General features: G+C 33.7%; 1 protein-coding gene across 4 annotated transcripts in view; it reads left to right on the forward strand.

Moving 5' to 3' along the window:
• Window positions 1-26007, forward strand: part of KLHL5 (kelch like family member 5) — a 66930-nt gene that overhangs the window by 21756 nt on the left and 19167 nt on the right. For 3 of the 4 annotated variants that reach the window (XR_013998332.1, XM_081130872.1, XM_081130871.1), the window contains 5 exons: window positions 11232-11414; window positions 14425-14561; window positions 15087-15283; window positions 19554-19766; window positions 25661-25847. Coding sequence is in view for 3 of the 4 variants with exons in the window: in XM_081130871.1 (XP_080986997.1) it covers window positions 11232-11414; window positions 14425-14561; window positions 15087-15283; window positions 19554-19766; window positions 25661-25847 (917 nt within the window). In the remaining variant the exon portion in view is untranslated. Of the gene's footprint in view, window positions 1-11231; window positions 11415-14424; window positions 14562-15086; window positions 15284-19553; window positions 19767-20954; window positions 22079-25660; window positions 25848-26007 lie in introns of those variants that run through there. The other variant, XM_081130873.1, reaches the window with a different exon arrangement.

The following is a 26007-nucleotide window of genomic DNA, read 5'->3' on the forward strand; positions in this document are numbered from 1 at the left end:
CATTATAGAGTCATTTTGGATCTTAATGAAAATGAAAGGTTTTACAAGGAGATAACACTGTAGTTGCCAGTAATTTTTGTACACGATGTAGTTGTCAGTAGTATGTTTTTATGGTTATTTCTCTTTGTCTTGTCTGTGTTGCAGCTCTCCAGACTAATACAAAGAATCCAGTAACATGTCTCTTTCTAAGATGACAGCCACTAATTCCTGTTACCTTCACTTCACCGAAAATTGTGCTTCTTAGGGAAATGAGGGACATTCCTTCAGGAGAGTTTAAGGGAATGTAGAGGGGCTAGATTTGGTCAGCTGGTCCAAGGGGGGCAAGAAGAAGGGGAAATGAGTTTGAGGAGAGAAAATAAAAAATTGGTAATTTCATATTGATTTATCCATATTCATCCTTGGAACCTGGCTTGATCTTGAACTGGATTTTCTTACTCATGAGTATAAACTACTGTAGCATATTATGTAACAAATTAGAACATGAAAGTCGCCTTTCTGATTCATCTACACGCAAATATTTCCAAATATTTAAAGGCACATATAGCTTGTTATTTATCTAGTTTGATTATGGATTCTTTATCTTTTAAAATTTCTTTGCAGATTTTGATAACACTTGTAATTTTTATGTTGGTTATTAATGTAGGAGATGGAGACAAAATGAGTTCATACATTCAAATATACCTTAGTTAGGGATGTTGACTGCCTTCTCTTCTAACCTTCAGAACATTGAATTGTGAACTGGGGTATTAGAATAATTTTAAATATGGACTAATCAGCTATAATCATTTATGGAATGTAGAGAAGGGAATATCTTTACATAGGTAACTAGTGTATTTAATTTTTTAAAATTTAAATTAGTTCATGACTTGGCATTATCTGAGAATAGAGGAAACTAATAATTTTAATATGGAGATCAATTGAGTTAATGTGTTTTCATTGTTTTGATTTACCATTTTTGTGGGAAACCAAAGAATAATTATCTTTCCATTTAAAAATCAATACAATGTATCAAGAATATTTTAACAAAATTAGACAAAACAAACCATTCAGTTACCAGCATAAATTATAAAAATCTTAACCTGAATCTACTACTTGGAGAGATGTTACATATGTTTGTATAAAATTTATATACTTATATAGTCTTGGAAAGGTTATACATACATTGGTTACTAAAATCTACTTCCTTACAACAAAGGTAGTTTTACGTACCTAATGATTACTGAAGTTAAATTAACCTATTCTTTAGTACCCATATTGAAATATTATCTTGTTAGTATACTTATTGTGAAAGAAAAAGGTTGTCTTTTTTTTTAACTGAGATTGCTATGTGCATACTTCTAAGAATATAAAATTGATATTTTTATTTATAGGAAATGTAAATATAAGAAAGTGATGTTTTAAAAAATCTGAAATAAATGTAGTTGTTAAAAAATTTTAGTCAAGAAGATTGATAAATAATAAAATGGTAGTAAATAGTTCACATCTGCAGTTACCAAACTATTTCTAAAATATTATTTCAAAAATAAAATGTACTTAAATATCTTTGATTTTTAGATATGAAACGGGAAATGTGTCAGAGTAATTTAATATTCCAATACTTTAAAATTTCTATCTTGACGTCTTATTGCAAAAAAAAAGGAAAAAACAATCTAGATTTTAGAAATGTCATTTGTGTGTACACGTCTCCATTTTTCTAGATTAAATATATCTACTTCTCACATCTTCCTTTAGTCCTCTGGCTCTGAGTCTTTGATTTTTGTCAAAAGGGTAGATACATTCATTTGCCCCCAGCTTTTTGATTAAGTGAGCAGTCTCTCTAGGTGGTTGCCCTTCTACTATAAACAAATCAAAAACTATCACTATTAATGTCAAAAGAAGCTACACTGATATTCATCAAATCTTTGTATGTCACTTGGGAATGATTCTTTTTCTTATATAATATTTGCAAATAATAAGAAATATATAGCAAACATTTTATTTGAGTATACTATAGATTGATATCTTAAAATATTAAAGACACAATGGGAAATACATATGACATATGGAGAATTTCTTATTTAGGCAGTAATATTTATTATTAAGACCTCAAAACTTAGACTGAAATTTTCAGTTATTAGAAAAAGGGAAGACCACTGAGTGGTACATACACAGACTCATAAGGATTTAGGAGGCAGCATACGTTGTTAGTATGTTTGATCAGTTGTGTTCTAGCTAGGAGAAGTATTTGCCTGAGCGTTAGACTTGTGGTAGTTCCTGCTTAAGGGATTTAAAAGTTTCTCTTCTTTTAACTTTGATCTTGGGTCTGTAGCCTAGCCACCTTTTCTCCATGAGAGTCACCTAAATCATTATGTTGGTATTAAAATACAAACTTCAGGTTTTTTACACCATGAGGAATTTTAGACCCTATATAACAGAGTTGACACCTTTTATGTAAACTGTAGGTTGCTAAGAATTTATAATTCCTGATGAATTCTTTGCAGGGTCAGCAAGGTTTACATGTGGCCCACTATGTGACCATAATACAAACACAGTTTACATGTACTTCACTTGATTTGCCAGTTTTGAAATTCTGTAATTTTTGACATTTTTAATTGGGGGAAATTCATTTCAAATTCTGTTTATAAAGTTAGACTTTAATGTCAGACTACTTTTTAGTCAATAGGCATAAAATGTTACTGTACTTTACAAACATTCAAAAATAATAATATACAATAATACAGTTAATACTGACTGGGTGCTTACTGTGAGGCACTGTTATAAGTAAGCACTTTAGTATGTTAGCTCACTTGGTCTTCACAACAGACTTCTGAGTTAGATTGCTACTGTTATGCTACTGTAAAAGGAGGTTTTACAGTTGTTTTTATGGAAAATAATACAATAATTAATAAATAATAATACAAGAATAAACTGTTTTGCATACTCACAACTGTAAACTTCCTTTTGCCCCACCTTGTATTCTAATTTTACAGATGAGGCCAATGCAGCACACAAAGGCTAAGTAACTTGCTCAAGGTTAGTAAGTAAAATAAAACTGCACTTAAGAAAATAAATTTTATATGTTTAGAACAGTTTTAGATTTATAGGAAAATTGTGACGATAGTATATAGTGAGTTCACATATACCGCATACCCGGTTTCCCCTATTATTAGTATGGTGCATCTGTTACTATTATTGAATTAATATATTGATACCTTATTGCTAACTAAAGTCCATACTTTATTCAGGTCCCTTAATTTCTGCCTAATGTCCTTTCTCTGTTGCAGATCCTATCCAGGATGCCATGTTACACTTAGTCATCATGTCCCCTTAGTCTTCTCTGGGCTGTTGCAGTTTCTCAGACTTTCCTTGTTTTTGATGACTTTGGCAGTTTTGAGAGTACCGGTCAGATGTTTAGTAGAATGTCTTACCTAATTGGGATTTGTCTGATGTTTTTCTCATAATTAGACTGGGGTTGTGAGTTTTGGGGAGGAAGACCGCAGAAGTAAAGCACCATTTCCATCACACCATTTCTAGGATGCATACTACCAACCTGACTTACCACTGTTGGTATTAACCTTGATCACTTGGAAATTTTGAACCCAAACAATTAATAGTAGATTTCATGCTTGCATTCCAGCAGGGAGTTCTCTGTGACCATTCATTTAATCACCTTGCTCAACTTGGATTAACATAATAGTTAATGATTGATTTTAACCGGTATCACCTTCTGTCCTCAGTTAATTTTCTTAGCCTGGTTCTTGAAAATGGCAAACCTGGCTGCTTACAGGTATATTGTCTTGACACAGCCACAGCTCTTTATCCACTGTCTGCAGACCCTTCTTATTGGTTGCTTGCTACTCTGTGCTTCAACTACAGATATCCTTGAACTCTATTTCTTGATCAGGTGATTTGCTATTCTTTGACTCAGCCTGAAGGCATTTAGGTCCCCCTCTTCATAATACCAGCTTTTCTCTAGAGCCATCTCCTTTGTCTTACTTGACCCTATTTATGTTGTCTCTACATCTCCTTGTTTAAACCAGTCTATTCTGGTTCAGTTTGAAATTAAAATTTTCTACACTTCCACATGAAAAATATTTTGTTTTCAGAGATGGCAAAGAAGTTGAACTATAATGTACTTGTATCTAGGACAGATGTATGGCATTGTCTTCCCTCATACATATATACCCAATTAATATTATGGATTCCCTTGACATAAGCTATGGAACCTCTCCCTAGAAAACACTGTGTGTGTGTGTGTGTGTGTGTCTGTGTATGCATGCGTTGTATATGTGCATGTGTGTGTGTGTTAAATATTTTGTACACAGTTCAAGGAGTTCATGAACCCCCTAACACCTATTTGTATGCTATGTCAATCACCATTCTTAGTTTTAAGCAACTGAAATTGATTGATTTAAACAGAATAAGAATTCATTAGAATCATATTATTCCTAGAACCACTGGGAAAGCTGAAGCAGCAGCTCAGGAAAAAAGACAGGCACTACAGTTGCACAGCTGGTCTTTATAACTCCAAATACTTAAGGCAGAAGAACCTATCTTTATGCCACTTATTGCTTATATTTTATTTTTATACAATTATAACTGGATAGTGACATTTTACATTTTTAGAATTAGATGTATTAGTCATGAAAGCAATCACACATACACACACCACATATACACTTGTATGCATATAGCCATATAAGTTGGTCATTTAACTGTAGAGAATGTAGTAGAGATTAGGCTAAAATGATATGACAAAAAGATTAAAAAATATAGCAGCTCAAATAAGATGGAAGTTTATTTCTCTGTCACCTATCAGATGGGCAGATAGGTCTGTTTCACAGGTTCACTCAGAGACCCAGATTCCTTCCATACTGTTTCTCCATCCTGTAAGGTGTTTTCCTTTCTTTATAGTCAAAGCTTACTCAGCTCCCTCTCTGCATTCAAGCCTGTGGGAAAGACCAAAGAAGGAAAAGGAGGACATTAATGAAATAACACAAGTTGGATATATCAGTTCTGCTCACATTCCTAGTCACATGGCCACAGCTCTTTGTAAAAGAAGCTCAGAAATGTAGTCTCTACCTGAGTGTGTAGATGTATCCAGCTAAAACTCATTACTGTGGTACAAGTGAAAAGGTCAGGGGTTAAAATCAACAGAGTGCAAGAGGTGAAGATAGCTGAACAGAACTCTTCAGAATTCTTTGGGTCTAATTTTTCAATTAGTTCCCCCCCCATATTACATTATATTTTTATCATAAAGACATTGGAAATAGAGATAGGCAAAAATGAAAAACTACAAATCACTAATTATCCTGCCACCCCAAAATAACCATTAACAATTTGGGGAAGTGTACTTCCAGTATATTTTCTATACATACATAATAAAAAGTATGTTTTTAGAATAAAAATTTGGCCCAGCCACGCGTGGCTCAGCGGTTGAGCGTCGACCTAGGATCCAGGCAATCAGGGTTCGATTCCCAGTCAGGGCACATGCCCGATTGCGGGCTGCAGCCGATCAATGACTCTCTCATCATTGATGTTTTTATCTCTCTCTCTCTCTCCCCTCCTCTCTCTGAAATCAATAAAGATATATTTTTAAAAAAGAATAAAAATTTGAATCTTATTGTACATACAGTTTTGCAACCTGCTTTTTTTGTCCTAATATAAATATTAAAATTAGGACTCTGGTTGCAAAAGACAGAAATCCAACTCAAACTGACTTAAGCAAAAGCTATAAATTTTTGCTTCGCATAAGTAAATAAAAAGTCCAAGAATAGAGTCTAGCTTTAGACATGGCTGGATCCAGATACTCAAACAACTCCAGAAATCTGTTTATCTCCCTCACTAGGTTCTGTTTGCCTTTGTGATGGCATTTTTTCACGTATCAAAAAAGCCACTAGCAGCTTCAAGTTTTCTTATTATCAGCTTAGCAAACTCGATGGAAAGAGAGTGACTTTTTAAAGAATACCAACAAACATCTTGAATTTAATTCTTATTGGCCTTGTTTGGATCATGTGTCCACCCAAACCAATCATCATTGCCAGGAGATAGGATACTCCTATTGGCCAGGTCTTAGTGCCTTGCTCACCTCTGCTGGGGGAAGATTCAATTCTGCCCCAAGCCAGGTAGACTGAGGTGGGATATGTGTGGTTTCCCAAAAGGTAGAGATGGGTCTGTTACCATAGAAGGAATCCTGGATAGGCAAAAACAATGTCCACTAAAATAGCTTTCCATGTCATTAGATATTCTCAAATCTTTTTAAATGGCTGAATCACCCTCCCATGCACAGATATAATTTTTGCTTGTTTAACCAATATTCTTTTTTTTTTTAATTTATTTACATGGTTTCCCTGTCAGAAACAACCTGTGGTAAACCAGCCTTGTAGCTAGATCTCTGTACATACAAATGATTATTTCCTTTGGATAAGTCTCAAGGGAATGCACATTTTTAGGGTTTTTCATTTGTATTCTCAAAGTCATTTCAGGAACATTACTACTATTTTAATTTTCACCAGCATTGTATGAGAGTGTCCACTGGCCCTTCCCCTTCACACTGGTTATTATTTAAGAAAATTTAATTCTTATGAACAACATTTCATTCTCTTTACCACATATATTCTGGCCACAGGACCAAGAAAATAAAAAACCTTTAAATTCCAAAATAAAAAATATTTGTTTTGAGAAGAGAAAAGGTGACAATATTATTTTTCCATGCCTCTTGTCATTTCTGTTTATGTAACTGCCTTGTCCTTTCCTTAAAGGGACAATCCCAACTCCTCTTCTCCTCACTCATTTAAACTCTAAAAAATATTTCACATCTCACCTGCTATTTGTAGAAATCACAGAGAAATATGTTTTAAACATTCCATAAGTGGTCTACCCCAGTTTGATGTCCACTGGATTTACTAAGGCCATTTAAAGTAGGAAGTATGAAATTTAGTTATTAAACTTGATACATCATGTTGGGATCATTTTTTTTAAAAGACAACCAACCAAACAGTATATAAAGACAAAAGACTGAGATTACAGGCCTTCTCATTGACCACTGAAAAGCAAGATTCTACTAACAATAGCTTAGTTTGATTGTGTACTTATTTTGTGCTAGGGCTATGCATTCATTATTTCATTTAACAATCCTCCCATGAAGAATCCTTTGAAAGAAAGCGTTATGTATTACTTATTCCTGATTTGCTGTTGAAAAGGGTAAGGCTTATAGAAGTTAAATAACTTGTGCACAGTCACACATAGCAATGAGGAATTAAACCAGCACTATGCAATAGAACTTCCTGCCTTGATAGAAATGTTCTATATCTGCACCATCCAGTTTGGCAGCCACTAGCCCCATGGGTCTATTGAGCATTTGAAATATGACTAGTCCAACTAAAGGAACTGAATTTTTAATTTTAGTTAATTTTAGTTAAATTAAAGTATCCCCATGGGGCTAGTGGCTACTATATTAACACAGTTCTAGAAGCTTCCTAAAATGCTCTTAATAACTACATCGTTTCTATCCAGTTCAACCCTCCATACCAAATCACATAAGGGAAAGAAATATTAAGGAAGTAGCACTGTAAATTGCACAGAGCTAGAATATTAAAAGCAGTTTGACCTCTGTCCCATGGAAACCTAAAAGATTCTTGCTCTCTTATACCTAGTTAAGGAGCAGTCATGTAGCAGTCGACTTTTGTCTAAGATCCTTAGTCCTAATATCTTTTTCTTTTCTGTTAAATTATCCTCATTGATAGTGTACCATCATTTTCCCTTTGTACCCTTGTGCTCACTGATGCCTGTGGGTAAAGTTAAGCAAGTGTTTCCATTCCTTTGTGAGTAGTTGGCCAATACTCTGAATGCCTCCTGATTCTGACTTTGTAACCAGCTATACCTCGATCATTTTGGCCACTAGGGGGCTCAAATTTTCTCATCTGCAAAATAAGGGAGTTCAGTTAAATGATTGCATGTGTTCCTTCTAGATGTAAAAATTCTGTATATAACTATTTGAATGCCTAGGGTCCTATAGTTGTATGGATATGCAGTAAATTATTTTTTAATAAAAGTTTACATTGTTAAAATGTATATGCAGAGAATTTTTTCCATCATCATTTATCCCCCCTATACCTTCTTCCACTTTCACCCACCCCCCTCCCTCCCACAATCACCACACTGATGTCCAGGTCCATGAGTTCTTTCTCTTTTTTTTCCTTTGTTGCTCAATCCCTCCACACCCCCTGCCTCCTCCCCCAGGCCCCCACCCCAGCATAAGAGCTGTCAGCCTGCTCTCTATCTGAGTCTGTCTCTATTTTGCTTGTTAGTTCAGTTTGTTCATTAATTCCACTTATCATTGAAATCATATGGAAACATTGGCTGCCTCCTGCACAGCCCCTGCTGGGGACTGAGCTGGGAACCTGGGCATGTGCCCTGATGGGGAATCAAACCAGCGACCTCCTGCATAGGTCAACACTCAACCACTGAGCCACACTGGCTGGGACACCCTGAATGTTCTTGATGAAACAAGCTGGCCTGTAAAAATTTAGTGATGATAGTATTATAAAATTCTGTTGCTCTTCCCAAATTTAACATTGATTAGCATTAGTGTTTGATGGTAGCATTTCACTTAAGAAATAAACAGCCCTGTCTGGTGTGATTCAGTGGTTGAGCGTCATCCCATGCACCAAAAGGTTGCCAGTTCAATTCCAGGTCAGTGCACATGCCCAGGTTGCAGGCTCTATCCCCAGTAGGGGGCGAGTAGGAGGCAGTCAATCAATGTTTATCTCTCACATTGATGTTTCTCTCTCTCTCTCTCTCTCTCTCTCTCTAAAAAATGCAATTAAAATAAACATTTTTTAAAATATTCAACAAATTCATTTTCTAGTCATTACTGGGAATTTAATCTAAAGTATAAGAAATGTGCCCAGCCGGGCATGGCTCAGTGTTTGAGCATCGACCTAGGATCCAGGCGATCAGGGTTCAATTTCCGGTCAGGGCACATGCCCGGGTTGCGGGCTCGATCAGTGACTCTCTCATCATTGATGTTTCTGTCTCGCTCTCTCCCTCTCCTTTCCTCTCTCTGAAATCAATAAAGATATATTAAAAAAAATAATAATAATAAAATAAAGAATAAGAAATGTAATACAATATGTAGGAATCCTAGGAAAGAAGTACTTGATTTATTTATTTCACTTTATCTTGTCCTTGAAAGAATTTGTAGCTTATGAAAATTAGATGTTCTAATTTTCTCTCATCTTTAGATTATTAATACTCTTATAATCATTTGTCAGTATTTTGACAGTATAAAACTAAAACTTAATGTTATTGAAAAATGTTTTAATGTTTTTTGTTTTTTTTGTTTTTTTTTTAAAAAAAACATATCTTTATTGAATTCAGAGAGAGGAAGGGAGGGGGAGAGAGAGAGATAGAAACATCAGTGATGAGAGAGTCATTGATCATCTGCAGCCCACAACCTGGACATGTGCCCTGACCAGGAATCGAACCCCGATCTTCTGGATCCTAGGTCAATGCTCAACTGCTGAGCCATGCCTGGCCGGGCAAATGTTTTAATGTTTAAAATTGTTATTCATCAAAGCCACCATTATTTGTTTTTGCTTACGTTTTCTGATGATTTTTAAATAGTTTCTAATTCTTATTTATTTATATAACCAACATATAGTTATACATTACTCAATACATTTTTTTATGTTAATAATCTTAAATGTGAAGTTGAGTGTATTATACTAGATTTTCTAGGTCATTACACCAGTAATATTCCTATTATACAGTACATCCTTTCTAGATAATATATAATTTGCTTCCATTATTATTATTGACAGTTATCCTCCAAGAACATTTTTAGGGCCCATATTTGTTTGGCACTGAAAAGGCACTGGGCTGGGAGGATTTAGGTAGAAATTTGTATGCGTCAAGGAACTGCTAGCTTCCGAAACTGATAAATCTCAATCCAATGTGAGAGTTCCGTGAGTGCAGTCTTTGCGAGTGTTCTTATTTGAGGCACCTTCCATGTGTGCATTTTACCTCTTCCTTTATCTGAATCCTCAGTCCTCTTCATTCAACTCAGGGATAGGAAAAGAAAGAATGCTCTTAGCCACATTAGCCTGGAGGTGACACAGTTCATTCCATGATGAGACCACACCTATCTTTGAGAAAGACTGGGAAATGTCTAGCTATAGTATTCCCAGGAGGAAAAGAAAATGCTGTCTTGTGAACACGTAGCAGTATCTATGACAGCCCTATTTCTGCCTTGAACAAACTATGACTCCTGGCAAGGCACTTAATCTCCTTGGCTTCAGTTCCCTTTACTTTAAAAGAGCCAATGATTTTTTTATAAGGTTATTAGATATTTATATTAAGAAAATTCTCTTACGATATAGTGAGGCTCGATTCAACAAAGCATTTGTCAGAATCATAACATCCTTAAAAGTGAATCTGATGAGAAATGAGAACTAAGTTATGGCACAGTTGTTAGTGTTATACTTAATTGCATAGCCAACAGATGTTGATTACTTAATTCAAGTGATCTTGAAGAAAAGATCTTGGAAGGCGAGGGGAGGGTAATGAACTTATGATTTCAGTAATCCTAATGTTTTTAATTTTTTGCCATCAATAAATCATATTGAAAACAGAAATCATACTCTTCAAATTATAATTTGGAAATTTTAAATAATTCTTCAGTTAGGCCATCAAAGTCCTTAACCTGTAATTTAAATTATAGTTTATTTGGGCTTTTGAAGAATGACCAGAGAATCAAATGAATTATTTATAGCATGGTTTTTTATTATTATATTTTTCATATTTTAAATATCTTATAAATGAGCTATAGAACATAACCCATTTTTAAGTGAAGGATGACATGGATTTATATTTGCCTTCCTGACTTCAAAAAATGATCTCTTACCCCCTTAAATATAATGTTAGGAGATATGGCTATTAATATAAATATAGCTTGGCTGTTTCAGCAGAGATGTTGTGTTGACGAGAGAAGAAACCACAAAAACACGCACTACAGAAAATAAATGTAGCTATTAACTAACAGATGTAACATTCACTCACAGTGTTTTTAAGACACACATATGATTTGAGCCATCATTGATTTTAAAAGACAAAAATAATGATTATACATTAATATTTACTGGTAGCATCGATCACTTCTGTTACATTTGAAGGCTTTAAAGGGACTTGCTGGAAAAGGTCTTTTTAATGTAATAGTGATATTTTAAAATGTGTGTTCTCTTTCTTTTCAGGACTTCCAATAGTAGTCAGACATTGTCATCCTGCCATACTATGGAGCCATGTTCATCAGATGAATTTTTCCAGGCCCTTAATCATGCTGAGCAAACATTTAAAAAGATGGAAAACTATTTGAGACATAAACAGTTATGCGATGTAATTCTAGTTGCTGGTGATCGCAGAATTCCAGCTCATAGGTAATTGTTTTCTAAATTTCTGTATGTGTGAAATATTTCCTTGATAATTTAGTTACATATGTTGAGGTAATTAATTCCAGTTGACTATTAGGATAGAATGTTCTGGGGCAGGGGTATATTTCATGGAATTTCTGTAAATAAAACAATGCTTATGAAATTATTACACATTAAATGACCCCAAAAGGATCACTTTCCCTCTGTAGAAGCACAGAAATAAAACACGGTAGCCTCAGGTCAGTCATTATTGTTTGGCATAGATTTCAGTTACTATAAGCAGTTTTCACCCCACCTAACTCTATGTATTAAATAACTTTAAATAAACTCAATGGAAATTAGAGCTGTGGGTATTTAGAAGCAAAAAAGCTGGTGGAATAGAATGGCAAAAACTGTGAAGAATTTTTAAATAACCACAGCTATCCCAACTTCCATTTACTGACCTCCAAGAAATAGGAAAAGCAGTGGTACTAGGGAACAAAAGGTTTTAACACAAATGAAGTATTATTTCTTGAAATAAGAAAAAGAGCTATTTAATTTTTAAAAAGTCATTTTTTCCTGATAATTCCATATTCCATTGTTAAGTGTTAATCACCATTATGATCCCAAAGGCTTTTTTATTCCTCTCAAAGTTAATTAATACTCTGTCCCAAAGGTTTTGTTAAACCCTCCAAAATGGAAGTAAAACCAGGAAGAATTGCCTTGGACTTACAGTTTTCAGTGACTTAATCAGCATGGGATGCTACTACATACTGTGACAAAAAGTCCATGTTATGAGCATCAGTTTACTGGAAAGATATTTCAACCTGTGTTTCATAAAGGCATCTCAAATTCTATATTTCTAAAACAGAACTCATTACCTGTGGTTATTTAAACATTCTTATTACCTGTCATGCTTATAGAAGCCATTGCCATGTCACTTAGCTTATCAATGCAAGAAACTCCTAACCAGTCTCCTTCCTTTGATTCCTTTCCCTTACATTCTGTTTTTTACACAGCTACCCGAGTGGTCCTTTAAAATACAACTCAGATTCGGTTGATCCTCTGATCAACGTTTCAGAGACTCCTCATGTCATTGAGTGTGCTCACAGTGGCTATGTGATCCAGCCTGTCATTGCCTCTGTAATGTTCTGTCCTACTACTGCTCTCCTTCCTGCTCACCGTGAGCCGTTGTTCCTTGTATGTGCCATGCATGCTGCTAGCCTTTGGATTTTTGCATTGGCTGCTCTTCTGCCTGAACACTATTCCCAGATCCCTATATGACTAATTCCTGCACCTCCTTCAATTCTTTGCCTAATTGTCTTCTTGCAATGAGACCATCTATTTAAACCTGCCTCCCACTCACGATTTGCCTTTATCCGACTCTTTGCCTTTACGCGACTCTTTTTTCCCCCACGGCACTTATCACTTTTAAATGTACTATAGAGTTTATTTCTGCTGTTTATTGTTTGTCTCCATTCTCTCTAGAATGTAAGACTCACTGGGAGAAGGGATCTATTGTCTATTTTTTGCACAGGTAATACCTGAAGTATCTAGAATAGTGCCCATTACTTACTAGGTTTTCATTAGCATTTGTTAGGGGATAAATGAATAGGCAATTCTCAGAAGAAGAAAACCTAATGGCCAATAAACATTTGAAAAGATCTTCAACCTCACTAGCAATCAGGTGAATTAAACAGCGAGATACCATTTAATACCCTGCAGGTGGCCAAAAATTTTAACATCTGACTGTAACATCTGACTGTATTCTGGGGAAATATTAAATTAACTCTTACACAATTCTGGTAGGGGTCTAAGTTGGCACAGCATTTTGGAGAGCAATTTGGCAAACCTCAGGACTCATCAGTGCACTCTTGGGGAGGGAGGAGAATGGAATTAGAGAGGAACACAGGGAATTTCAACTATTTGTATCATAATCTCTTTTTCTTTTAAAAAATGAATAAAGTAAATCTATATAAGTGTGCTGACATGGAAATATCTTCAAAACATACTATCAATTGAAAAATGCATGTTTTAAAAATACATATATTTATAACCTATTTTGCTTATATGTGACTATCAAAAAATCTGGACAGAGACATAGCTAATACAGAATAATGTATTATATTATAACAAAATATTATAGTTTTGTAGTGTTATAACAAAAATATTATAACTTTAGCCCGGCCAGCATGGCTCAGCGGTTGAGCATCGACCTATGATCCAGGAGATCGAGGTTCGATTCCCAGTCAGGACACACGCACCAGTTGCAGGCTCGACCAGTAGGGGCTGTGCAGGAGGCAGCCAATCAATGACTCTCTCATCATTGATGTTTCTATCTATATCTCTCTCTTTCTCCTTCTCCCTTCCTCTCTCTGAAATCAACATATTTTTTTTAATATTATAACTTTATAACCAAATATAATATACCATAATAGTTAAAAAATCATAAAAGTTAAAAATAACTTGCTAAAACCAAATGTCTCCCATATATTCACTACTTGTATGATTAAATTTTAAAACTTAGATTATTTTCAAAGTGATAAACAGAAAACAACCTTTATTTCTTCCCTTTTTTAATATATAGTCAATTTAATGCTGTGGGCTTGTAGCTGTTTGTTTTCTCTAGATGTTATAAATCAGTATTTGAGTAGTGAAAGAGTAAATCATTACCTCAGCAGAAAATTTTCAGTAATGATAATTTATTATTCAAAGGAAGGAACTAGAGCATAAAGCAATTTGTCAAACAAAATGCATTTCCCTGCACCATGCACTTTCTATGGGTAACAAAGTTAGAAGAGGGGCAGAGGAAGGAGAGAGAGAAAAGAAAAGTAGCATTTATTTATTTATTTTCATAGCACTTAGAGTTTATTTTATGTGATTCTCAGCACGCAGTGTACTTTCTTGGGGAAAAATTTTTGTCTAGGTTCACAGTATAAATTATTTTACAAATACAGAACTGTGTAAAAGTAGCATTTATTAGTGAACATCAACTTTAATGTGGTCATTGATTTTTTTCCCTCTACTATGTTCTCAGATTGGTGCTCTCCTCTGTCTCAGATTATTTTGCTGCCATGTTTACTAATGATGTCAGGGAAGCAAGACAAGAAGAAATAAAAATGGAAGGTGTAGAACCAAATTCACTATGGTCCCTGATTCAGTATGCATATACAGGTAATATAAATTTAAAACCTCTTACATTTATGTTGTATTATTAATTTCCAATTTCTGCTTTTAAAAGGGCCTACCACGGGTAACAGTTAATTCTGCTATTATAATCACCACCCTTAGTGATACCAGTTTAACTTAAAGTCTACATAGTAGAACCTTTAAAATGGTTATCATAATTAAGCTTTTGAATGATATTTTTAAGTGTTACTATAATAATTAGATCAATTCTGTGTGTTTAAATTGTTGCATTTAAAATTTGCATTATATATAACAGATATGTTACTAATTAAATCATCATTTTAAAAGCCTAAAAAATAGTTATTGGGGTTTTTTATTTTAACAGAAGTCACAAAGAGCTAATTTTTTTATAGTTAGTACTTTTTTTTCTTTTTGGAATGTCTTAAATCATCTAGGTCTGAAATGCATATAATGAGTTCTTATTTAGAATTATTATTGTTAATACCAATTAGTTTATAAACTGAGGTTAATGTAATTCCATAGTTAATGGAATTTCTTTTTATCATTAAGGCCGCCTTGAATTAAAAGAAGATAATATTGAGTGCCTGTTATCTACAGCTTGCCTTCTTCAGCTTTCACAGGTTGTGGAAGCCTGCTGTAAGTTTTTAATGAAACAGCTTCACCCATCCAACTGTCTTGGAATCCGTTCTTTTGCTGATGCCCAAGGTTGTACAGATTTGCATAAAGTGGCTCACAATTATACTATGGTATGTATTTTTTGAAAAGTAGGAAAGCATATGCTCTTTGCCTTATTCTTGATTGTTGCAGGTTTGTCTACATGTTGCTGTTGTCCTATGGCTCTGCCACATGGCTTGAGGCTCAGATTCACTGTCTAATCTGTTGTATTTTCATTGAGTTATGAGGAAAAACACCAAGTAATATTTCTCCTGGATATGTGAGTGAAGCCTTAGGTTTTCACAGTCACTAAGAAGCAGAACAGTGGCCTAGGACTATTCCATTTAAGATTTTCACATTTGTTGTTTTTAAAGCAGGCTTTCCAGCAAACATTTTACTTTGTAGTACGTGGATGAATTTCACAATTGTCCACATATTCACTGAGTTGATGATAGTGATTGTAGTGTATTGGTGTTGTCCTAGTACAAAATATAGGAGGCTGAAGGAGAGGCTTTTTATCATGGATAAACCTCATTATAGGTAAGTGTTTTTAGCTATATAGAAAGATGTTATTAATTATAGCAAATTATATGCTCAAAATTAAATCACAGAGGGGGCTCTGATGCAGAAGCCTGGAGGATAATGAGTACAGATTGATTTAGGACAGCAAGAAACTAAGGGCATGTTGAGGGCATATTGTTTGGACCAACCTCCATGGTCTTACTCGTAGAGGGACTGAGAGAAGGGAAGGTGTGTGTGTTTTTAAGGAATGACCATCTGTCCACACTTGGGTCTTTACTCCTGGGTAATGATTGAATGAAGACTCTTGCTTTAAGTGCTTCATTTAAGGCAATACAGCTTCTAAGGGAAGAAAGAATGTAAGCATTTACATACACAAATACAGTTGCTCATATTACTAATTTCATCAACCTTTAGGAGATGTTTTTCTCACCCTCTCCTCCATCCCCCATCCTTCTGTTTAGTTGTTTTGTCTTCAAGGATTGACAAGTACTTTAGGAATCTTTCACTAGAAAAACAGAGACCTGGAAAAATTATAAGAATAGATATTTACAACTATTAGGAAGATTAGTTCTACCTACTTCATAAGCTTAATGTGAGGATTAAATGAGTTAATAGAAGTTTAGCACTTAAAACAGTGATTGACACATAATATACGGAGTCAATAAATGGTATCATCATCACTGTCACCATCATTATATAGATTTACTCTCTCCAACACTGTAGGGATTTATGCGAGCGAACCAAAAGTACTCATACAAAAGCACAGCCTTTGTGATTCGTTTTTCTCCCTGTGGTGTAATTACTTTTCAGAAATGTTCTTGTTTATGATGGTCAAAGTGCTTCAAGTGAAAAAATAAAAGATTGTGCAACAGGGCAATACTGTGCAGACCTAGTATGGTGTTAGGTTAACATCTTTTAAAATAAGCCCTTTAAAGCAGTTTCCCCCTTCGTCTTTATTCTTCCTCATAGAGTTCTCATTTTAACCTTGCAGAGTTCTCATTTCAAGGTCAAATACTTTCTGGAATAACCTAAATATGAATAAAATAAAGCTGGATTTTTTAAACCTTTATAATCAGTTCATAATTTAAGTAATATATCTTTCCTAGGAAGGAGTTTTTTTCACATGAAAACATTTAGGTGACTCCTGTTGTTTACAGTAGAGGCACAATTGCTGCTTTTTAAAGACTTAGACATAAATTAAATCCAAATTAGCTTGATGTCCTTAAAGCTCTTTTCATAACCAAGTAGTTGTGGTAGTTTTTTCTTTCAAGCCATTATTTGACATTATTCAGTTGCAACAGAGACATAAAATTGAATTCTAATAACTATAAGTAATTTAGAGGCAGATTGTATGATTTGAATTGTTGCTATGGGAACTGAATGAAAGTGTATAACAAAATTCAATCTTCAATTTAAATAAATCCCTCAGTAATTTCATTTACTTAAAAACTATTCCAAAGGGGAAAGGAGCATAATGCTAGCAAGTGTTTGGTAGCATGATAACTGTATCATAAAATGTATTCAAAATATGAAGTAAGCATAATGCCACACAGTGAATTCAGTTGGCACAGTCAGTAATGGTGCATGTACTTAGGATGTTCACTGATCCTGAATGAATACAAGTAAGAAAGGATGAGGAGTTCCTTCCTGTAATCCTAAAATCTGAAAACTTGCTCTTGTTCTGACTGCCACTGAACTTGACCTACAGCAAGTCATTAAATCTCTGCAAAAAAGTATAAGACTGGTTATGTCATTACAAGTATTTAATGCCATCATGGATTTATAAAATAAATATAAACATTTAATTTTAAAACTTAAAATTTTGTTTTGTGAACTAGAAAACCTATGAAACCATTGAATTCTGCTAAAATACGTGCTTCAAAACCAAATTCTTTTGAAGAGCACTTTGTGTTTAACCTTAAGTTCAGTAGTATTTCCATAAGTTGTTAAAAATTCAGTTTTCACTAAACAAATTACACTATAATGGAATGAGTATTTTTCTGAAATAGATATATCAACAAATAAACAATCAAAAGACTATTTATATAAGAGGGTTTTCTCATTGATGAAATGCAATTAATACCATGTGAAAGTAGGACAGTAGTTACATCAGTATTATATAAATGTTGACTGTACCATGCACTATACCTTTGAAAAATTAGAAGTATATATCTGATTTCTCAGAAATCTAACATTTTAGAATAAATATATTTCCATGTATGTATATGATCTTTGTCCTTGAAACTTTTAATGCTTACTTAATAACCCATTCAGTTACAACCCCAATAGTTGAACATTTAGGCTATTTCCCAATTTTTACTATTATAAATAATAATACAGATAAGTATCATTAGAGAAATATCCGTTTTTTTCTCTTGTGAATTATTTATTAAAGATTAAACTACTAGTGACATAATTGGGTTAAGAGCTTCAACATTTTTATAACTCTTGCTGTATGTTACCAAATCATTTTATAATGTCAGTATACAGAGGCATAGAACAGTTTGCTTGAAGCCATTTCAGCATTGAGGTTTTATTAAAATATGTTTCTAAAAGTGATAATCAGTCATTTAAAATAGATTCATTTTGGCATCTTTAACAAATCATGATGAATTGAAGCAATTGAATTTAGTTAATTATTCATGTGTGGTTTTCCTCTTAAGAATTTTTACAGGAAAAAAATGTCAACCCAAGATATATTTTAAATCAGTACCTAACTAGAGTTACTGCATGCTGTATGGAAAATGCAATTCTCATTTTAATATAGGAGATAGTTGTTGATAGACCTTATCTATAGCTCTAATTTAAGCAGCCTTAGCTATTTTACTAAAACTCTGTGTGCTGAGACAGCCATAGCACATTAGGAAGTATAAAGAAAACATTAAGGAACAATATATCTAGCATTTGCATTTATATTATAACTTGTAATCAAACCATGCATTAAGACTTGTAATCTTTTATACCAGAGAGTAAGTTTCCCTTCTCTTCAGATTGCTTAGCATAATGGTCTAATAAAAGTCACTCTCTCACGACTAAGGGCATTTCTACCTCCCACTTCAAACTAAAAGGAGCCTGATTCTAGCATGTGGCCAGGACTGAGTCATCTTCAGTATAGGGTCCTAGAGTCCCAGTGCATTCTAGGTAAACACTTTTCCTTTGGCTCTCTTTCCTGTGAGACAAATAGAACTTTGTACATAAATCAGGTTAGAAGAGATTAAAGTTTTCAAAACAGACCTAAAATCCTGGGTGGTCTTAAAAATAACATTACAACACTCTCAAAGGCCTATTTGGCATTAGGATAGCCTTAAGGACACATACTCTTCCTGCAACAGAGCCTGGGGAGATTTCTGTGGTCCAGAAGATAACCAGCCTAGAGGCCATTTCTGGGTAAGAGTAATAGCTTCCCAGCTTACCTAAGTATTTGACTTCAGTGTTGACCAAATTCTACAGCAACCACAAATCTAAACTAATTTTAATGTTAGCATATTATACATCTCAGTGTCTAATTTTTTTATCTTCCTTTGAAAGACATGCCAAAATTATTCCCTAACTTGAACAAAGCAGTACCTAAAAGTCCCATGTCCATTTTTAAAATGTAATAAATGATACAACACTTTAATTGTACTTAATATAGAAATTAAAAGTTTAACAACATGATTATAGTTTAAATGTTTTTTTCTACTGTGTTTCTTTCCTAACAAGCAGTAATAAATTGTAAGGACAGTCTAATGTTTAAACTGTTTTGGCATCTAATTCAAAAATTTTTAGTTTCTTTTAAATAAACTTATGGACAGAAAAAAAAACCCAGTTTTGCTTATATGATATTTATTTTCTCTCTAGGAACATTTCATGGAAGTAATTCGAAACCAGGAATTTGTATTATTACCAGCCAGTGAAATTGCAAAGCTCTTGGCCAGTGATGACATGAACATTCCTAATGAGGAGACAATATTGAATGCACTTCTTACTTGGGTCCGTCATGATTTGGAACAGAGACGGAAAGATCTCAGTAAACTTTTGGCTTATATTAGGCTACCTCTTCTTGCACCACAGGTAAATAATTTTTGATTATTTAAAAACAATGTCATAATTTCAACAAAATTTGAGTATTTGCTTTATGTTAATTATATTAATATATATTTGTCTGTAGGTTTTTTTCTTAATAGTCTATCCCACAGGGTTATTTTACATATATTCCTATGAAGTGTTTAAGTGAAAAGATAGTGGGCTAAAAAATGTTTATGTTTTCAACCCAGCTGGTCTGGCTGCATCAATTAAGTAACATTGTTGCTTTGGGGTTAGTAATTTTATTTGACTCAGCTACAAAGAATTAGTAAAGCTACTAATAAAAGGAACACGACACTAGGAACCAGAAAATTTAGATTACTTCATTTGCCACACATTTATTAAGTATTCACTAAATGCTGGATTCTGGTGATACATAAATTAATGAGACATGATAATAGTTTCAGCTCTGAGATTTTAAAACTCTGTGACTTGGCATATTCACACACCTCAGTTTCTTCATCTGTCAAGTGAAGATAACATCCTCGCTGACCATCTCACAGGATTATTATGAGGATCGGAAAAGTACTCTGTCAAATAAATTGTGCTATAAATAATAGTGGTATAGAGAAATCCAAGATGGCATTGGACTAAGTGGGTGTTACACTCACCTCCTCCCAAGGCAAAGTGGAATTACAAGTAATATATAGAACAATCAGAAAAATAGGGGACATCTGTAATACTGTAAACAGTAAAAATATATATTTTTAAATATATGTATTATTATAATAATAAAATATAGAACAATCAACCTGAATAACCAACCGAAGACTAGCGGAATAGAAGTCTTACAACCACGGATTTATAAAAGCAGCCACATCAAGATGTTAACAGCAGATGGCACCAGATGTTAGATAGACATATTGATCAATGGGGCAGAATAGAGAGCCCAGAAATAAACCCATGCCTTTGTGGTCAATTGATATTCGACAAGGAGGCAAGAACATACAATGGAGTAAAGATCGTCTCTTCAGTAAATGGTGTAGGGAAAATTGGGCAGATACATGCAAAAAAATGAAATTATGCCACCTTCTTATACCATACACAAGACTAAACTCAAAATGGATTAAAGACTTAAATGTAAGACTCGAAACCATGAAGATCCTAAAAGAAAATGTAGGATATAAAAACTCGGACATTTCTCGTAGCAATATTTTTTCTCATATGTCTCCTCAGGCAAGGGAAACAAAGGAAAAATAAACAAATGGGACTACATCAAACTGAAAAGTTTTTGCACAGCAAAGGAAACCATCAACAAAATGAAAAGTCAGCCCACTGAATGGGAGAACATATCTCCAATGACACATCTGATAAGTGGTTAATATCCAAAATTTATAAAGAACTTATACAACTCAACACACATAAAAAAACAAACAATCCAATTAAAAATGGTAAAGGACCTGAATGTACGCTTCTCCAAAGAAGACATACAGATGACCAATAGACATATGAAAAGATGTTCAACATCACTAATCATCAGAGAAATGCAAATTAAAACCATAATGAGATACCACCTCACACCTGTCAGAATGGCTACCATCAGTAAAGCAACAAGCAACAAGTACTGGCGAGGGTGTGGAGAAGGGGAGCCCTAGTACACTGCTGGTGGGAATGCAGACTGGGGCAGCCACTATGGAAAGCAGTATGGAGGTTCCTCAGAAAATTAAAAATGGAGCTGCCTTATGACTCAGAGATTCCACTTCTCGGAATATACCTGAAGAAACCCGAAACATCTATTTGAAAGAATATATGCACCCCTATGTTTCCAGAAACAGCCCAAGTGCCCATCAGTGATGAGTGGGTAAAAAAGCTGTGGGACCTTCACACCATGGAAAGCTACTTGGCTATAAAGACAAAGGAAATCTTACCTTTCGAGGCAGCATGGATGGACCTAGAAAGTATTATGCTAAGTGAAATAAGCCAGTCAGAGAAAGACAAGTACCATATGATCTCACTATGTGGAATATAATGAACAAAGCAAACAAACAAAGTAGAAACAGCCTCATAGACACAGAGAACAGACTGACAGCTGTCAGAGGGGAGGGTGGTTTGGGGACTGGCTGAAAAAGGTGAAGAGATTACGCAAACAAAACAAACAAAACCTCATAGACAGACAACAGTATGGTGCCTACCGGAGGGAAGAGGGTGGGGGGTGTAGAGGAGGGTAAGAGGGAGATGAATGGTGGCGGGAGACTTGACTTGGGGTGGTGAGCAAACAGCACAATGTACGGATGATGTGTTATAGAATTTTACACTGAAACCTGTAAAAGTTTGTTAACCAATGTCGTCCCAATAAACTCAATAAAAATTAAAATAATAATAATGGTATGACTATTATCACTGTTTTGCAATCGAGAGATATCTAGTTGGTCTATTCAAGACAATTAGTCATAACATATCTACATGCAGAGTTTTCCCTTTCTACGATTTTGACTGGAATATACAGAAATTTCCTCTGTATACTTTGCTGAGGATTTTGAGACCTTGAATAGAGAAAAAGGCCGTGAAAGTAGAGCAAGAATGAGCTGTTATTGCTCAAGGTCATATTTGTTATTGTTGTTTAAAATGCCATAAATTTTGTCCTATTTGTATTTATCTTGAGGATTCTGTAGTATTTATAGCTATTGTGAGCAAAAGTTGCTGTTTGCTTTCTACCTCACAGAGGCAAAAACCAGTGCTGACGTTTAGATAGAATGTCGTATGGATTCATAGAAATGCATGAACTTGTGACAATTCAGGAAAAATAACATCATAAAACATTTCATTCAAAATCAGGTTTAAAGAAGAGAGTTATATTTGTACTGATACCTAGCAGAATTTATTTTTCTTACCCTTTTCTAGATGAAAGAATATAAAATCTGAAAAACTGTAGTTAGACTTTAGAAGTAATCTGAGATACAACTGAGAGGTATCTAGTTGGTATATTCAAGGCAATTAGTCATAACATATTTACACGCAGAGTTTTCCCTCTCTACAACTTACTTCAGTCCTGCGGTTTCAAGTATTTATGGTACTATATTTGCATGACTCTAAGAGACCTTCAAATTTTCTATTATCCAGGATACTGCTGATAATAATCATCGTCATAAGATCTTAGATTTGAAAGGCACTTTGGAGATCATTTAGTCTAACACCTGTTGTACAAATGAAGTAACAAACCAAAAAAGTAAAACCGTATGTTCAGAATCACAGAGTGATTGCATAAAGCCCTCTCCTTCTCATCGTAGTTTCATTTGGCTTTTCTACTTGGCTACATTATAGCGCTAATAAGACACTGAGGTGGGACTTGAACCGAAGTAAAGTTCTGTGCCTTTTCCCCTGAACCGTTCTGCTTGTACGTGCAATGTGTAAAATTGCTGGGTGAGAGAAGGGTTATCTCCCAGTAGGTCCTTAAAATCATGTAGGAAATAATATATATAATTATAATTCTCTGCCAAATAATCATTTTAGTATGCCTTTTTAAAAACTCTGAATAATCCAGAGGACAAGTATTTGTGGTCATTTTATTTTACCTTTGAAAGCATTCCAAATTTTTCTATTTGATCAAATTTTAAATCATGTAAATAGAAATACTAGGACATATATACATTAGTTAAAAGATTTTGACACCTAAATTCTTAATGTTCTTGATGTATAGCCTGTACTACGAGTATCTTGGCCTTCACAATTCTGTTCTCAATTCTCACTATTGATTTTCTACTAAAAGTCAAAAATATAAAATGAGTTTGTATTTACCTTTAGCATTCTTTTAACTTTTAAGTTTTTAATACCAAAACATCTTTTAAAGCATAGAGAATTTGTAAATCATTCACATTCTGTTTTGGAGGGGGAACAGTTTTAGAGAAATAGTCATACACTGAACAAATAGATGAGTAAAGATAAAAATTTACAAATTGAAAATATTTCTTCTATTTTCTAAATGCTTCCATTTTAATAATTTGCCATTCTTTTATGGTAGCAAAGGCACATAGTATTCACCTAAAATGCAGAGTATACCCAAGTCTGTATTTTGTAGTTCTCTCTCAGTGAGAGATGATATCTCAGATGACATTTGGTAGCTTCCATTTGATTAATCTGACACTTGGATTAATGGCTTCATATTTTCTTCTATTACTTTTATCTCTCTACTTAAATATAATTAACTCCTTCGGGAGGAAAAATATATATATAATTAATCTCATTTGTTCATAATTTATAATCTGTCAGCATGCTAAGAAATATGTTTTACCTCAAATTGTAGTAACTATTAAGTCTCTCAAGACTTTCTACAGGTTTTTTCCACATTTATTTTTATTTAGAAAGGACTAAAGTAATTATAGCAGAAGTAATATAAACATTAAGCTCACTAAATGGGCCAACTCACTGCATATTCATTAATGGTTTTTGGAGCAAGTATAACTGTATTTTGTGTGCATAGAAAAAATATGGACTAATTAATATCAAAATGTATACTCTAGCATAGGTCCTGAGATATAGGTCTTAATTTGGCCTTTTAGCCTTTAGTGTGCAAAGTTTCCAAATGCCACAAACTTATTTACAGTGACTTTTGTTAGAAACAAAATAAATTTAAAAATACTCTATATCACTCTGATTATTTAACATTGCTTGGAAGGGCTTAACAATTGCAATAATAAAATAAAATTGGAAAAATTGGCATACACATTAGAAAAAGATGTCAACTATCCCTATTTAATGATGATTATGATTGTATGCCTAATAGCTAGAGGTTTATATGGGAATGTGGTAAAATGTAGGTTATAATACAGTATACAATAATCAATAGATTTATCTCTCTTCCAGTAAAAGAAATGTGTAAAACAGAAATTCCAATAGCAATAAAAATAAGAAAATATGTAAGAATATATTTAATAAAAGAAAAGCACAAGACCTACATGAAGAAAGCTATACAACAAATGGAAAGGCTTCTTGAACAGAAAAACATAATAACATAAAAATGTAAATTCTTCTAAAATAAATAAATAAATAAACTCAATGCAGTTCCTAGTAGAATTCCAACAGGATCAAGATGGTGAAGGAGAATTAGATAAATTTCTCTCAAGTTTATATGGAAAGTAAAGACTCAAAAATAGCCAAGAAAACTATGAAAATGAACAGTGAGGGTGCATTTATATCAGATAATCAGAAATGCTATAATAACACTAAAAATATATGATATTAGAATGGGAATAGACATATAAGATCAGTGGTCCAATTCAGTTGGCAGTAAAGGAGATTATTTAATAAATGGTGCTCATACAGAATCTGGAAGAAAATAAAAAATATTCTTCAACTCATACTTTGTTTAGAAACTCATTTTTTAAAAGGGTGTATGCATTTATGTAAAATTACATAAGTGAAAAGATAGGATTCAGTGACTCACAAAGGATTTTAATTCTATTAGAATAATCACCAGTTAGAGTTCTTTGCCCCTTAAGAAATTGGTAAGTTTGCTTTTGTTGTTTGAAGATTGTTTTGAGAGGAAAGATAAATGCAGTCTAATTAGTCAACTTATAATTATTTTTCTTCAGTTAAAATGATTTATAATTAAGAAAGTAAAAATGATTTATTTTAGAAAATCTGGAAAATATATAAAAGTAGTAAAAAAAAAAAAATACTATTAAAAAAGCCCCAGTTTCCCTTCCAGAGATAATAAGCACTATTAAGATTTTAGAGCATACCACTTATCCCTCACAGTTTTTTTTTATTTTCAATGAAATTTAAAATTAAATCTTGTAAATGTTACATATTTTACTTAAAAATAAGTACCCAGACTCGGATTTGTAAAAAATGAGATCATTTCCATTTGTGAACTATAGTTTATTCTTTTACCCTTACCATTTTCTTCGTTGTTCAATATACATACTAACTTTTTTTTTTTCTAGTTCCTGGCAGACATGGAAAATAATGCACTTTTTCGGGATGATATAGAATGTCAGAAACTAATTATGGAAGCAATGAAGTATCATTTATTACCAGAGAGACGACCCATGTTACAAAGTCCTCGGACAAAACCTAGGAAGTCAACTGTTGGTACATTATTTGCCGTTGGAGGAATGGATTCAACAAAAGGTAATAAATCTTTTCCTTGGGGAACCAATAAAATTAATTTTAATTAGTAATAAATATAGCCAAAGAGTTCTTTGGGAAAATGGCTGGCTCTAGCATTGGGGTAGAAAAAGTACAAGATAAACCTAGAACATCTTTTAGAACTAGAAAGTGAGAAGTGCTC

Source organism: Miniopterus schreibersii (genome assembly GCF_964146895.1).
Source record: "Miniopterus schreibersii genome assembly, chromosome: 1".
Classification (NCBI taxonomy): domain Eukaryota; kingdom Metazoa; phylum Chordata; class Mammalia; order Chiroptera; family Miniopteridae; genus Miniopterus; species Miniopterus schreibersii.